Source organism: Phascolarctos cinereus, unplaced genomic scaffold (genome assembly GCF_003287225.1).
Source record: "Phascolarctos cinereus isolate Bilbo 61053 unplaced genomic scaffold, phaCin_HiC Scaffold_4;HRSCAF=312, whole genome shotgun sequence".
NCBI lineage: Eukaryota > Metazoa > Chordata > Mammalia > Diprotodontia > Phascolarctidae > Phascolarctos > Phascolarctos cinereus.
In genome coordinates this window covers 265,084,293-265,099,416 of record NW_027555847.1, presented here as the reverse complement: position 1 = coordinate 265,099,416, position 15,124 = coordinate 265,084,293, and the positions used below count along the sequence as shown (strand labels likewise).

Below are 15,124 nucleotides of genomic sequence, written 5' to 3'. Positions count from 1 at the left end.
CATCTACATATAAGACACTGACCCTGTTAAACCCTGTGTGAACTGTGTGGCAGCAGAGAGGCAGAGAAATTGGAATAAACTTCTTTCACACCACTTGCGGTTCACTTTGAGCTTTTGAATTCTGCAATTGTTTGGCAGTGTAAGGAAAAGTCTCTTTTCTCATATTTTTTTTCAAATACAAATAGCATCCTTTTTATGGCTTGTTTCATAAATTTGGTTCAGTGAAGTTAGAACTAAGGAGGCAAATCTCTTAAATACTCAAAATGTATCTGTGATCTCATTGATTTGGAAGTTCTCTCCCATGAATAACAAACATGTTATTAAATTCCAGCAACTTGCTAAGTGCTGGGAATGCAAAAAACAGAAATGAAACAAGACCTTCACAAAAAGGACTTATATTCCGCAAAGGGAGATAGCATAGAATAGGTATATGTAGTCCTCATATAAAAAAAAAATTCAAGGTAATTTTGGGAGGGAGGGAGAGCACTAGTAGCTGGGAGACCTGTAGAACATGGTGCTCGAGTAAAGAGTCCTAAGAAACAAATCATGAGGAAGAACATTCCAGTATAAAGGCACAGAGATGAGAGATGGATTATCATGTGTGAGGAATAGGAAGACCAGTTTGATTGGGCCATAGAATACAAAAAGTGGTTTAATATGTGTGAAGGAGGGTGATCCCTTCCCCTCAGTGTAATTATAAAAAAAAAATTAAAGCAGATAAGAGGAATAAGAAGGTATATATATCCACTGACCCCTTTATTGTAGTGAGGACTTTTCTCTGATAAGAAACATTATGGTTAGCAAAGCAAGCAAATTAATCATACACCTATGGAAGTTTTAAATAGCTAAGCTCTGGAGAGAAGAAAGCAGGCAAGTCCAAGACCTGGTGGATTCTCTTCTCTGCCCCCCAACTTTTCATGTAACTTTGAAGGGGGGGCTTCTAATCCAGTAGATGTTACATCCAGCTGGAAACAAAGATGTACTCAAGACAAACATGGGTACAATCACCCAAGGAAGGAAGCTTTGAGAACTGAGACACCTGGCAGCCAACTTTGCACCCAAGGGACCCACATGAGGACTCTTATGGTTTTAGGTCTTGCAGTTACAGGAGTTATGAATTGCCTTTGGCACTTTCCCTTCACATGTGCCTCGCTACTACTGCCCACTCTTCCCATGGACACTGTGTATTTATGTGTGGGAAAGTAGACCCCAGGTTTATGGAGGGGAAAGTTTTATAAACACTGGTTTTAGCATGCTTTTGTCTTTTTTAAATAATGCACTAATAAAAATTTAATATCATAAAACAAATTAAAAAACAGCAACTTTTTTTTTAAACCATTCACAATTAAAGTAGAAAAAGACAAAATTATAAAGCAGCCATCCATGGAATGATTTCATGTTTACAAAGGATTGAGAAGAGATTTAAAATCACTGTACAAGCCTTTGAATTTGGGGAACAGCAATATTATCCCATAGAAATCTAACTTAATAGAAGATGTTGCCAGAAAAAAAAAATTAGCCCATCTTCTTGTGTTTAGCACTTACATTAGGCTGAGTACACCTGGAGAGTTACCAAAATGTTCTATGTTCCCTTCCCACAAATAATAGCTTCCTTCCAGATCTCCTGAGGTTGATATCAATGAGCTGAAGGAACAATGACAGTAAGTAACATCACTGACTTGATTCACAGCATCTCTTACTTTTTTGGGGGAACAATGAATATACTGTAACTAGGCACATATTTACCGCTGCATGGAAGATTCTAGCAAGCAAATACAAAGGGTTTCTCCAATTTAGCAGTTCTCAACAAGTGTCCTAAGTCTCTTAAGAGATTAGATTTTTACATACAATAAGCAGGAATGTTCTTTGGGGTTTTGTGTTGAGACAGTCATCAAAATCCCGTGCTCAGCATCTCACTACCAACATATAATGTACTTCAGCTGCTTGATACAGCCTGATAACTGGTGTGCTGTCCTTGCTAATTCTCATCCACTTAAAAGGAAAAAACCAGGCAGCTTATAAGTAGGCTGGTGGGGGCGGGGAAAAAAAAAGAATACAGTTTTCTGTTATCACAAGGAACAGATATTCTAAGCAGCCATTTTTCTTCCTTTCCCAATGACTGAAAAAACCAAAAATACAGCAAAATGGCTGATGTGGTAAGTACAGAGTTAAGGGGAAAAAAAAGTAGCATGCAGCCTCTGTAGATAGTGCCTTTCCCAACTCAGTGTTCTAGTGCAGAGCCTCTGGCTATGCTAAGCAATGGAAACCTAGCAATGAAAAATCAAAGCAGAACCAAATTGATCAAAGGATCAATACACTTCAAAAGAAATGGCAATTGATATATGGCTACCTGAAAATGCTTGAGGTGTGTTAAAATTTCAGTCAAGAGAAAATCCTGGATTTGAGCAAAATCGTGTACCATAAAGGGAGCCAGACTGCAACTAAAATGAACTTTGGCTACTGGTAGGAACCCTCCCCACCAACGCTTTTCATTATAAGTTGTGTATCTCTTTGGTAGCCAAAAGTTCCATCCAAAAATCATGGCAGCAAATTATATATCGCCAATGATTTAATACCTATTATAGTATTATGGCATCCACATTTAAAGAGGCAGGTCAAAACAAGGGAAAAACAGAAATGAAATGTATCATTAAGTTAAAATCCATATGGCCTCTCCCCCAGTGCAACGCGTCTAGCATAGAGTAGGTGATATATAATCACTTGTTCTCCTTCTCTTCTTCTAGCTGACAGGTTCACTTTGGCAAGACCATTAAGCATTTTTCCTTCTAGAACCTGTTTCCCCAGTTGGGATGAAAGGTCACCCCTTTTGCCCCACAAAGAAGTGTTGTAGGGTTTTAGCTTATAAGAAGTTCAGATGTCTCTATTTTAGGATTCCCAATTTAGGGCCAAAAGAAATCCAAACCTTGCCCTGTGACTAAGAAAAATTATTCTGTTTGGCTTCCAAATTATACTCCCTAATCTTCACTGTCACAGAGACTTGTCATCTGGTCCCTAGAAGCTTACTTGCTTTGGCTGTATCCAACTAATATCTGTCCCCTTTTACCAAAGCATGCAAATACAGCAATACTATGTTAGAACTGGAAAAGACATAGACCATCTAGTCCATTCTCCTTCCCTTTTATAGATTGAGAGATTAAGTAAATGACTTGCTAGTCACACAAACTAATAAACAATTGACCTAGAATTAGATCCAAAGTCTTGATTTCAAGTCTATAATTAAAAAAAAAAACTTATAAAGCTATGTACTTCAAAGGTAAAATACCAAATAGGCAGCCACAGCCCCACCAAAAAAAAAACACAAAACCAAAACTTTAAGGTGTAACCCCTCCTCCCACCTTGGAGAGGGGGTCAAAGGGCAGGGAGGGATTTGGTTCATAGTTCAGCTCAGTTCCTATATAGCATAGTCCTAAATTCTAGGTCTAAACTCCCTAGGGACCAAGTCCTGGCCCCCTGGCTTTTCAAGGTTTTTCCTGCTGAGCCAGCTGTCTGCACCATCCCAACCTGCAGTCTTGGCTTCAAGTTTGCCATGACTTGAACACTCAGCACCTGAAACAGAGGTAGACAAACACAGAAGATCATTTGTTGGAGCTGGGACAAAAGAGGGGAGGGGGACGGTATCCCACGCTGTGGGGGAACTGTGACCTTCATCCCCTGGAAGCAGCCAGAAGGAACTTGGAGGCGGAAAGCCAAGTCAATAATTCTTTACACTATATCGCATGTCCAGGCCAGCTTGCTCAAAACAGATTAATTGCTGACTCTACCTACCCCTTATGGTGATATTGACTCTGCTGCTGGGTGCCTTGTAAGGTGGCCTAAGTTACTAAAGATTCTGGAAGTTTAATTTCTTTTCTAGCCAGAAAAGAGAAAAGTATTGTGGGATCTGGATTTGGACAGTTTTCTGCTTCAATGACAATTCTTAAATCTCTCAGGAAAGGGAAAAGGGATGAATTAGAGAGGAAAGGGACCAGCTGAAGAGGCAACTTTAAGCCCCATAGCATATGGTGCTGCCCAGTTTTGGACAGTGAGAGAAACTGTTGGAACAATGAGGAATTACACTCGTTCTCTCTTCTGTTTTGTTGCCTCCTGAGAGTAGCACATTTAAGTGTCTCTCTGCCATTTTACATTTTTTTGCTAGTAGTTTGCATTTTTGTTTTTTTTTTAAAACAGATTACCAGACAAAAATAATCTTGTCCTGAGTTGGTGTTGTTATACTCTGATTGGGTGGGGGAAGGAACTTTTGGATAATTGGTTATATGAAGTTCAATTGGCTGGAGATTGTCCCCTTAATCTGGCAATCAATCTATCACCTTGGGGCTGAGAACATTTTACCTGCTATTCAAAATCTGTAGTTTGAGCTTTCTAGCTCTGCTGAAAAAGGAAGTCACATAGAGCTAAAACCCTAAGAACTAATCTCATTATCTCCAAAACAGACAGGTCACTTTGCACCAGGGGCCTCTGGATTTTGTCCATCCTGTGGCTACTGTCCCTTCAAGGGTGGGGGGGCGGGGGGCGGGAGTGGTCGTAGAGAACTCAAGGAAATTCATGGTCTTGAATAGGTCCCCAGTGGGTGGGGAAAAAAAAATCACAGGACATTCCAGCCACTGTGCTAAGCACTTTACAATTATTATCTCATTTGATCCTTCCTCCAACCTGGGAGGTAGGTTCTATTATCCTCATTTTACAGATAAGGAAACTAAGATAAAATAGGGGTTGTGACCTGCCCAGTCACACAGCTATTGAGGGTCTGAGGTCATATGTGACTTTGGGTCTTCCTGACTCCAGGCCCTGCGTGCTATCACCAGCTGCCCCAAATCTATGATCTGTGATCTCCTATTTTGCATTTAAATAACGCACAAAGGCTAAATAAATTAATTTTCAATGCAACTTTATTATCATAATCTGAGAAGTATTTAGAGTATAGTTATTAACTATAAATTAGCACAAGACTGCTTGGCAGGAATTTGGAAATAGCCCAATTCCATAATACAATTCAAGATTTTTTTTTTTTACGGAGTGTCGCCCCCTCTAATAAGGGATATTCAGAGGGGAAAAGGGGTCCTACAATCCAACTAGAAGGAATACTATCCTCTAAGAAACAATATAATTTTTCTATACTTCCCTGGGCTTGAGTCAGCTTAAACTGGCTCTGTGTCAAACAATGCTTGTCTAGATCTTCAAACCCACCACATAGGGAAAAGGTGATATGAAGCCCCTGCATGTCATAACAGGCCTGCTGGAGCTTGTCTTGTAAGCTGCTTGGGAGACCTTGGACTTTAGGCATGAGGTCCATGAAGGCCGACTGTAATTTCAGGGAAATGCTACGGAACATGTCCAGAGTCAGGGCTTCCACGAGCTGCAAGAAAAAGGGAGGACAGAAAGATTTTAGTAAGTATGCAGTTGCTGTTCATTCTAGAAGAAATTCTAGATTCCTAAAAAAAGGCCTAATTATCAATGTCCTTAGCCTTTTATCACCTCTTCTTTGATTGTAGATTTAGAAGTATATATAATGTGTGTGTGTGTGTATACACACATACATACACAGACACACACACACACATACACATATATCTATATCTATATATCTATATATATATATATCTATATATCTATATCTATATATCTATATATATCTATATCTATCTATCTATATATATATCTATATATATATTACATAGGTAACCAATAGGCAATGGGAAATAGTTAACTTTTTTCTTTTTTAAATCCTGGATTGGGAGTTAAGACTCCATTTAAACCCGTACTCTCTTACTCCTTATGGGAGTGTGGGGAAGATGCTTTGTATCTTAATCCTCAATCTGCAAAATAAATTAGATGAATTCTAAAGTTTTTGCCAACTGTAAAAACTTCCTTAGGCTATCTTTTCCTGTTAATAGTCCCATCTTCTTCTAGTCACTAGGTTCAAAAGTCGTCTTTGGATGGCGGGTGGGAATTACAGCAAGAAGAAAAAAAATCAGTTGTCAAGGTCTATTGACTGAAAGGATCTCTATTTTCCCGCCTCACTACTTCGTCAGCTAGACTATTTCAATACAGCACCGCACCGCCCCCCCCCAATGATTATCTTATTCCAGTCTTTCCTTTACAGCAAGGCCAAGTCTTTTTTTGAAGGGGGGGTAGTTAGGGAGAGGAGGCAATTGGTCTTGACCTGGGTCACACAGCTAGTGTCTGAGGGCAGATTTGAACTTAGGTCTTGACTCCAGGGCAAGTGCTCTATCCACTGTGCCACCTAGCTGCCCCTCTGAGGCATCTTAATGTACTGTTCTGATCCATAGCTAGAACTAGCATGATATGATGAGTGCTAGGCCCCAGATGTTGACTTCCTACTTCTTCCCCCTCCCAGTACCAGCTACCCGTTTGCTGTCTTCCTCATTTGCTTTGGGCCATGTCTGAGGGTCCTGTGGAGGTCAGGCACTCCTCTTGAGGCATTTTCTTCCTGCCTCTGTCATATGAGCCACCTGGCCTGGGGAACCTGTGCTTATGCGGGATCAGCAAAGATGATTTATATCTGGGATATCTCTTCACAATCTATAATAAACTCAGCTCTAAGCTTATCTGTCCCCGTCTTCCTCTGTTCCTCCTAGGGGTCTTTTTTGTAGTTTTGGAGAAGATCCCATAACTTGGCGGTCACAAGACCCAAGTTTCAATCCTGGCTCCTCTTGGAGCTTGGACAGTTAAAACTTCCCAAGGCCCTTGTTTCTTTCTTTGCTTGGTAAAAGGGATGCCTCCAAGACTCCTTTCAGCTCTTATCTATGACCTTTTGATTCTAGGTCTTTCTCCTTATATTCCTTCTGCGTGTTCTGGTAATTCATGAAATCTAGCTTTCTCCTGAAGCTACATACCTTGATGCCTTCTCCAAGGCTGACTGCTCCTGCTGTCAAACACCGAACACAGGGTCAGGAAGAATTGGGATATTACTTCTTTGCTCTTTCTGCTACAACTGCGACTCAGCAAGCAGTTTGTCTTTTGTAGTTCTCTCCTTCCTATCTAGTTACTTGTTGCTTGTCATCTCTGGAGCTCTGGCTGATCTTCCCCCTCCCCAAGTAAGATTACTTGGCTCAATCTCACCCCAGTCTCTGCTTCCTTCAAATACCCTGGGCCTTCTAGAGTACAGATTCATATGACCCTTGTCACCTAGCTACACCAGACGAAGATTGATTTTTATACTTATTTCTTCTGCATATTAAAGAGTGGTCATGCCTATATCAGATTGTGTACCACCTTGGAGAGGGTGGTGGGGAGGGAGGGGGAGAAAAAATTTTAAACTCAAAAGCATATGGAAGTGATTGTTGATAAATCAAAATAAATTAATTAAAAAATTTTTAAAAAGGAGTGGTCACTTAGACACAGATTCCTTCTTACACAATAGAACAGGAGACAAAAACAAACAGCTGACAAGTTTCCCAAGAGCCTTGACAGTCTCATCCCTAGAATCCTTTCCCTTATTCCCAACCTGATATTCTCCCTAGTTTTCCCCCTCTCATCCCCCAAAAAGCAAGAAGGCAAGACAATCTTCCTCCAGAGGCACATTCTAAAAGCTAACTTTCTGACAACACCCTCCACCAAGTTACAAAATAGCTACCACCAGATTAGAAGTCATAATCCAGCTGCCCAAATGATACTGAAAAATCTCAGTACCTTTCAAGTCACTATGCTGAGGATAACTTTCTCTTCCCTTCTCAATTCACCCTTTTTCAGGTCTAGCAGAAGTCCCTATCCTCCACAAAATCTTCCCCAATTCATCTTAAAACTTCTTTTGTTATATTTTTGCTCTTTTATTTTCACATACTGCACTTAGTACCTATGAAGGCTAAAGAAGCCATGTAAATAAGTTATAGGTATGCCTACAATGATACACTATTGGTCTATTGATACTTCAGACAGAAGGTTCACTAGAGCTTCTGAGGGATCCAAAGTCAGCTGGGATAGCTAATGCACAAGTAATTAGTAACTAAAGTGCTATTAAGAATGTTGAGGTCTCAGAATTACCTTGAACTAAGAGCATGGTGCCATTTTCTTAGTCTATGATTTGTTGGACACAATTGCCCCTAGTTAGTATAGTAAGTCAGATCCATGGTTTATATAGGTGCCTTAAGCTCTTGAGTTTTATAGAATATCCTTTTAAAAGGTACTATTATCCAATACTTCCTGAAGATAAGGGCTTTTAACATGTTTAAAATGTTAGGAACGTACCATATTGTCTACCAATTCATCTTACCCTCTTTTTCATTATCTCCATTAAAAATATACATTGGCTTCAGGCCTTACATAGTGGCCAGCACCATTCTTCTAGTTACCCTCAGTTTTCAGCCTTGTCATTATCCCTGCTTCCTCATTCTCCCTCCTCCCACCTCCATATCCAGTTGGAGAGTCTTATCAATTCCACATCTTCCACCTTTTCCTTTCTTTCTACTCATGGCTCCCACCCTGGTTCAGACCCTTGTAGCCTTACCCAGACTATCATTAGAGTGTCTCATTTAGATTCCTGGCCTCTCCTCTATCTTTTTCTCTGAACATTTTCCACAAGGAAACCAAAGTAATCTTCGTAAAGCAAAAGCCTATCATACCTTTAATTGGGAACTTCGCATGGTTTCCTCTCTCCTTTGGGATTTTTTTTTTACAATTCATTTTCTATTTACTTCTCTAGGTACATTTTACTTTCTCCTCTTTAATATATTCAGTTCCAGCCAAGCTACCTACTTTCTGTTCCCCCAAACTTGGGATTCCTACCTGGAAACAAGATAGACTATATATGCCTAGGAAATACTTTTAACCCTATGTCATGAGAGTCCCTGCTTGACTTCAAGGTTTAGTTCTTGTATTATTCTCCTATGGTAAACCTTTTCTCATCCCCCAATTGTAACTTCTCACCATCCTCCAATGTTTACATAGTAAAGTATTCCTAGTTGAATTCTCCTTGAAGCTTGAGGCAATGGGGCATTTGTAATATATAGGAGCAAAACTAAGCAAATGTTCATGAGGCTACCTGATATCCAAAAACATCAGTTTGACATTAATGTTCCATGTGTCTGTAAGTCTGATACCTGTGTATCATCCACATTTTTGGACAGGCTCTTACTCCAGTTGATCCACAGCTCAAATAAGGCCTTATGGTAATTCTGCTGACCCTCAGAACCTTGCTTGTTTTGACAAGTCTGGTGGAACAAAGCATTTGGAAAGTTTGAAGATATAGTCTGCTTTATAATGGTGTTCATCAGAATTGAAGTATGCTGGATTTATCAAGGAGTCAGAAATTTATAATTCCTTTCCTGTAGTTGAAGGCCATTTTCTTATACATGCCATAAAAAGGTAATTGCCATAACAGAATGGCTACATGGCTAAGTGGAATCTAGAAGTAAGCTTGCTTCTACCACTTTAACATTCCCCCATCACCCACACATACAACCACCCTTACCCCTCCTGGTGTACCTTGCTATTTCTAGCAAGGTAAAGACCTAGTAGTGGGGCTTGATGAATAAAGTCAATATCCATCAAAACTTACACAATCTTAGGCAGCATCAACAGGCAATATTCCCAATGTAGGGTATAAGCTCTGACCAGAGCTAAATGCTTCTAATATGATCAGTTCTGGGCATTATATTTTAAGATCATTGAGATATAGTAGAGAGCAAAGGAACATTCAGAATGTTGAGAGGCCTCAAGATCATATCAGATGAACAATGTTTAGTCTAGAGAAAAGACTACTTTAAGGCAGGGTGATAATACAATAGCTATCTTCAAATACTTCAATGAGTTAAGGAGAACAAGAGGTTAAAGTTTTTTGTTTGTTTATCCATTGCTCCTAGGAGGAGGAATGAGGGAGGGTGGGGAACATAGAGCCAAACATATAGCCAAAGGTAGATAAGGGAATTGTGTAGGGAGCAAGTGGGGTCAACTGACCGATTTTAAAAGTGCCCCAATAATAGGCTGCCTTGAGAAATAATGAATGGGTTCTTTTTTACTGGGTCATTAAACAGAAGTTGGGTGACTGCTTCTCAAGTGATTGCTATATAGAGAGGGCATAGACAGCTCTATATGACTTTTTATGCTAGATGGCCTCCGAGGTCCCTTCCAACTTGGAGTCTGTAAAAATACTGTTAGGAAGGAACTGGTTGGTTTCAGAAGTAGATTAGAGCATAGAAAATCCTACCAATTCAATTGCTTCATAGAGCTGGTACAAGAGTTTTCTGATGTTGTTCTTGGCACCTCTGATATTTTCCAGAACATTCTTCTTTGGTTGGAGGTTGCTTGGCAGAGAAGCTAGTGACATGAAATAGCCTTCATCTCTTGAAGGCTCATCTCTAAAATAATCTCCGTCTTCCTCTAGAGATTCTTGGATATTAGCTATATTGAATTTTTTAAAAAGCATTAATTCTACTAGAATAACACTTAAATTAATAAGCATTTACTAAGTACCTACTATGTGTCAGGTACTGTATTAAGGGCTGGGGTACAAGAGGCAGCAATTGACAGTTCCTTCCTTCAAATCTTACAATCTAATAGGGGAAGACAGCATGCAAATATATGCAAAGTAAGCTATAGGCCTGGTAAATAGGACATAATTAACAGAGGGAAGGTACAATAGAATTAAGAGGGGTTAAGGACCAATAGAGAGTCCATCTTAGGGACCTTGACAATCTATAGGACATTCCTTTTGCTTCTGTTACAAGGAAAGCTAAACTATGCTATATGACCAAATCCACAAAGACATCCAGTTTTCCTTAAACCAAGGCATTGACACTACTATCAAATCAGCATCAGATTCTTATTCAGGGCCAAATATGTAACAGCTATAAGACTGTTGTACTCTTAAAGATAAACTTATATGTAAATGATTAGTATTTATATTTTTATTTAAAGGAAGTTTTATATTTAAAGGAAATTAGATAACTAAGTCATAGGGTACATCAGGAGCATTCTAATCAGGAATTAGCCAGACTATTTTACATTCAAATGCAAGACTGAGTAAGGGAGGAGACTAGAGGAGTTATATCTAGCTTGACAGTTACTGACCCACATCCTCTTGGATTTCAGACAAGATTTTCTGTCCATCAGATACAGATCTTGTGGAAACAGCACTGATGCTGGTGGCATCTTCCTTGCTTGAGTTACCACTACTTGCATTCATTAATGAACCTGTTTCTTTGGATAGCTGAACTTCATCAAATATGATCTCTTTAGATAAATGTAGTTCCTAGAAAGAGTAACAAAAATTTATGATGTCTTAGGCTCTTAACATGCTTTGTTTTGGTACCATTCTGCTTTTTAGTTTTTTTCATATCCCCAAATATGTACTAATACATACTGTGTTTCAACCAAACTACATTTTTGGATCTACTAGATTACATGTTCCATTATCTCAACTTTTTTGATGCTTGTGACCATCACAATGTGGGGAAATCTAACCTATCTTAAATGCTAGAAAGGCCTTCCCAGAATTCATAGGAATTGAAAAGTACTGACAAGATTCTGAATAGAAGTCAGGAAATGTTTCCATCTTCTTATTTCTGGCAGTGGTCTTTCTATACAGTGAGCATTTAATGTTAACTTTTTTTTATCTTCTATTAGACAAGAGAAACAAGAAAAGGATCTAGTTTACCTTATAAATATTTAGCCATTTCAAGTTTCTTCCAGTAATTTCAGGGCCCCCTCTCATCTAACACTAGAATTTGTGTTCACTTGTTCATTTTGTTTGAATTTTAATGTTTATTGACATGAAGGCTCAAGGTTCAGTGACAAAAAAAAGTTGGAAGGGGAATTTCTTTCAAACTACCAATTCAAAGATGAAGGAGTAGAGGAGTATAGTTCTGAGAGAGAGAGAGGAAAACTAGATAAGAATCTAATTATAGACAAACAAACAAAAGTTCAAGTTAAACCAAGTATGGGAGTAGTTAGATGCTAGCCAAAAAGGACAGAAACCAAGGGAAATCTATAACTATGAAAACATCGGTTTGGTGGCAGTGGTAAAGAAACATGGTATTCAGGGGGAAAAAAGAAGAATAGGTTTGGGATTGGGCGAATTCAGGAGGCTCCATATAAGGGTGGCAGCTTGGGGTTCAAGGCTCACTAAGTTTGTTGTGACAACTCCTTCTAGAAATGGGGTTTGGGCATGTCCTGATGTATGCAGCTGATAAAGGAACAGGTACAAGTCATTACAGTCCTTTTGAAGGAATCCTCCCATCTTTGAAGGGAAGAAGCTACCTGGTCATTCCCATGATCTTGATGTTGCCTTTGCTTGTGCTTTATTACTTTCCTTATAGATGCAGCTAAGGGGCTCTGGGCCTGGAGTCAGAAGACTGAGTTCAAATCTGACCTCAGATATTTACTGAATTTGTGATTCTGGGCAAGTCATAACCTCTGCCTGCCTCAGTTTCCTCAACTGTAAAATGCAGATAAAAAAATAGCACCTAACCTCACAGGTTTGTGAGGCTCAAATGAGGTATTATTTGTAAAAGCACCTGGCACATAGTCGGTGCTTAATAAGTGCTAATTCCATTCCCTCTCTGCCCCTCCCCAAAACCGATACTGAGGAGAGGGTATGGACTTTCCTTTGTAGATGAAAAAAACTTGATATTTTGCTTAATTACCCAGATTTACCTCGATGAAAAGGTTTCTTTTTAATTAGTCAAATGTTTCCTCTGTTGATTGTGGCTCACTCCCTAGATTTTATACCAAGTTCAAGTTTATTGCTTTTATCTGTTAGCTTTGTTATTTATCCATTTTTTTTAGTATAATCTTTTCACAGGCTCTTTGCTCTCTTCAGTTTTCCACCTTTGATTAGTATAGATACCACAAATATTTTCAAGTTGGTTCCTCTTCAAATACTTAATTAAAAACAAATAAGGAATTTGTATAGAGCTCTTCTTCAGTCTACTAGGGTTAGCTATGACCACAAGCTCTTGAATTCAGCCATGAATTTAAAAGGAAATGATTTTAAAAGTTTAGAAGGACTCCATGCACTGCAAAGCTTATAAAAGAGTCACTATGGACTGTGTTTAATGCACCTAGGCTTTCTAATTTCTTACTTCTTTCTTATAATGAACTCATTTGCAAGTACTAATAGGATGCTATAAATTAAGATATTTTTGAAACATTAGACCCAGGACTGGATTGTTCTCATAGTAGAATCAGAATGAGCTCAGACTGTTAGTAAAAATTGCCTCCTGTGGTACCTGCAGTCCACTCATTCTCTCTTGGCTGATAGGCTCACTTGAAGCTGAAAATCAAAGCATTATTAGTTAAAAACTAGAAGGTATTGACAGGTACAGCTGCCAATAAGGTAAACTAGTACCAGTAATAACAAGTCTTTGGGCCAAGAGCAATTAAACTACCAACTCTAATTTTTCCTTCTGCCTAGAAAAAAAATCAATTCAAGGGAAGCTTCTGTTTCACAAGAAATGACTACATTGAATTCAGAGGTTGATTACTCTAAAATGTTTACCATCAAAATGTTTAATAATTCTAACCTGTTTAGGTGATTTACAGTAATAATTCCATATGTAGGATTCCAACTCAATGCTGTTCTTTAAGGCATCTGTTCTTTCTGCTAATTGGCACAAGTACAAATACATATTCTAAGAGAACATGCCATGATAAAAAGGACATTGAATCTGGAGTCAGAGGAATTGGGCTCAAATCCAGATCCAAATACTATGGTCTATTCTCCAGCCTTAGGCTGACTACAAACATAATAAAAGGTCTTAAAGCCCCACCTCAAATACTCATGGTAACATTACAACTTTGTACATCATAACCATCTTCTTGGAAACAACACTACGCCAATATTGCCAACAAAAGGATACCTGACAATTTTATTTTATTATAATATGTTTATATTACCTAGGTCTTTACTTAAAGATTATTTCTACCATATTCCTGGACAACAGGGCTATATCAACCTGAGGGTAGGGGGGAAAGACTTTGGTTTCCAACAACCAGAAGAACTGTTTTGGCCCAACTTTGGAAGTAATCAGAGCTTTCAACTAATTCTACATCAAAAATGATATTCTAAAGTTATGGAGTATGATATTTTAATGTCACTTCATTCCTGGCCAACAAGAGGGAGTTTTGCTTGAATCAGTAGGCAAATGCTGTCAAATCTAAATTCAAGTTTTAACCATTAAATAGACTACTATTTTACTTGGTCAATTTAAAACATGCCAGCAACCAGGACTATTTCCTCTTTCAAGAGGCTCTACTAAAGTGCATCAGGTTCAATTCCAATCAAAGTGATGTTCACTTACTTTTGGCATTAAGCCTCACCACAATCTGTTTTGCATCATTAAGTATATCAGAGATAGTCTTCTCCATCTGTGATGGGCTCGTTCTGGTTTCTGCAAGACGGGGAGTCTTTTTGGCAATAGTAGATATATGGTCCATGCAAGCCTTTGTGCCAGTAGTAGTGACATGACTAAAGCCACACCTGGGCATTTTTCTCTTCCCATTCTAATCTAAAAGGAAAGTATGACTAATTACATGAATTTCAAAGAGATTTTACATCATATTGGATGGAAGTATTCCAGAAAATTCCATCTTAGCAGAAAAACACATGCGGCCATGTATTATAATGGAGAGAACACCCAATTAGGAGAGAACACCTGGGTTTGAGTTCTGCCACAGCTGTAACGTTGGGCAGGTACTTTTAACAACTTAGTTTGTTTCTAGGTGTTATAGTGGATAGAGTAACAGGCCTGGACTCAGGAAGACCCAAGTTCAAATCTGACCTCAGATACTTAATAGCTGTGTGATCCTGATCAAGTCACTTAACCCTGTTTGCCTCAGTTTCCTCATCTGTAAAATGAGCTGGAGAAGGAAATGACAAGTCACTCCAGTATCTTTGCCAAGAAAACCCCAAATGGGGTCACAGAGTCAGACATGACTGAAAAATGACTGTACAACAAATTTGTTTCTTTATAAGATGGGGGATAAATATTTGTACTATCTAGCACACAGGATCATTGAGGACCAAGTGAAATGAACATTTGAAGAACAAGCAAATTATCCAAGCTATCCAAAAGTGTGAACAAATGATCCAAACTTTTGGGTGCTGGTCAAAAAGATGGATGTGGGAAAGAAATCTGCCAGTATCTAA

General features: G+C 38.8%; 1 protein-coding gene across 1 annotated transcript; it reads right to left on the bottom strand.

Moving 5' to 3' along the window:
- Positions 1-3,427: 3,427 nt before the first annotated feature.
- On the bottom strand, positions 3,428-14,412 carry LOC110220521 (perilipin-5-like). Its single transcript, XM_078151745.1, has 7 exons — positions 14,277-14,412; positions 13,194-13,249; positions 11,047-11,227; positions 10,184-10,407; positions 9,078-9,188; positions 5,032-5,374; positions 3,428-3,567 (listed from the first exon to the last, which is right to left on the bottom strand). Exons 1-7 carry the CDS (start codon positions 14,410-14,412, stop codon positions 3,428-3,430), a joined length of 1,191 nt encoding a protein of 396 aa, XP_078007871.1.
- Positions 14,413-15,124: the final 712 nt, after the last annotated feature.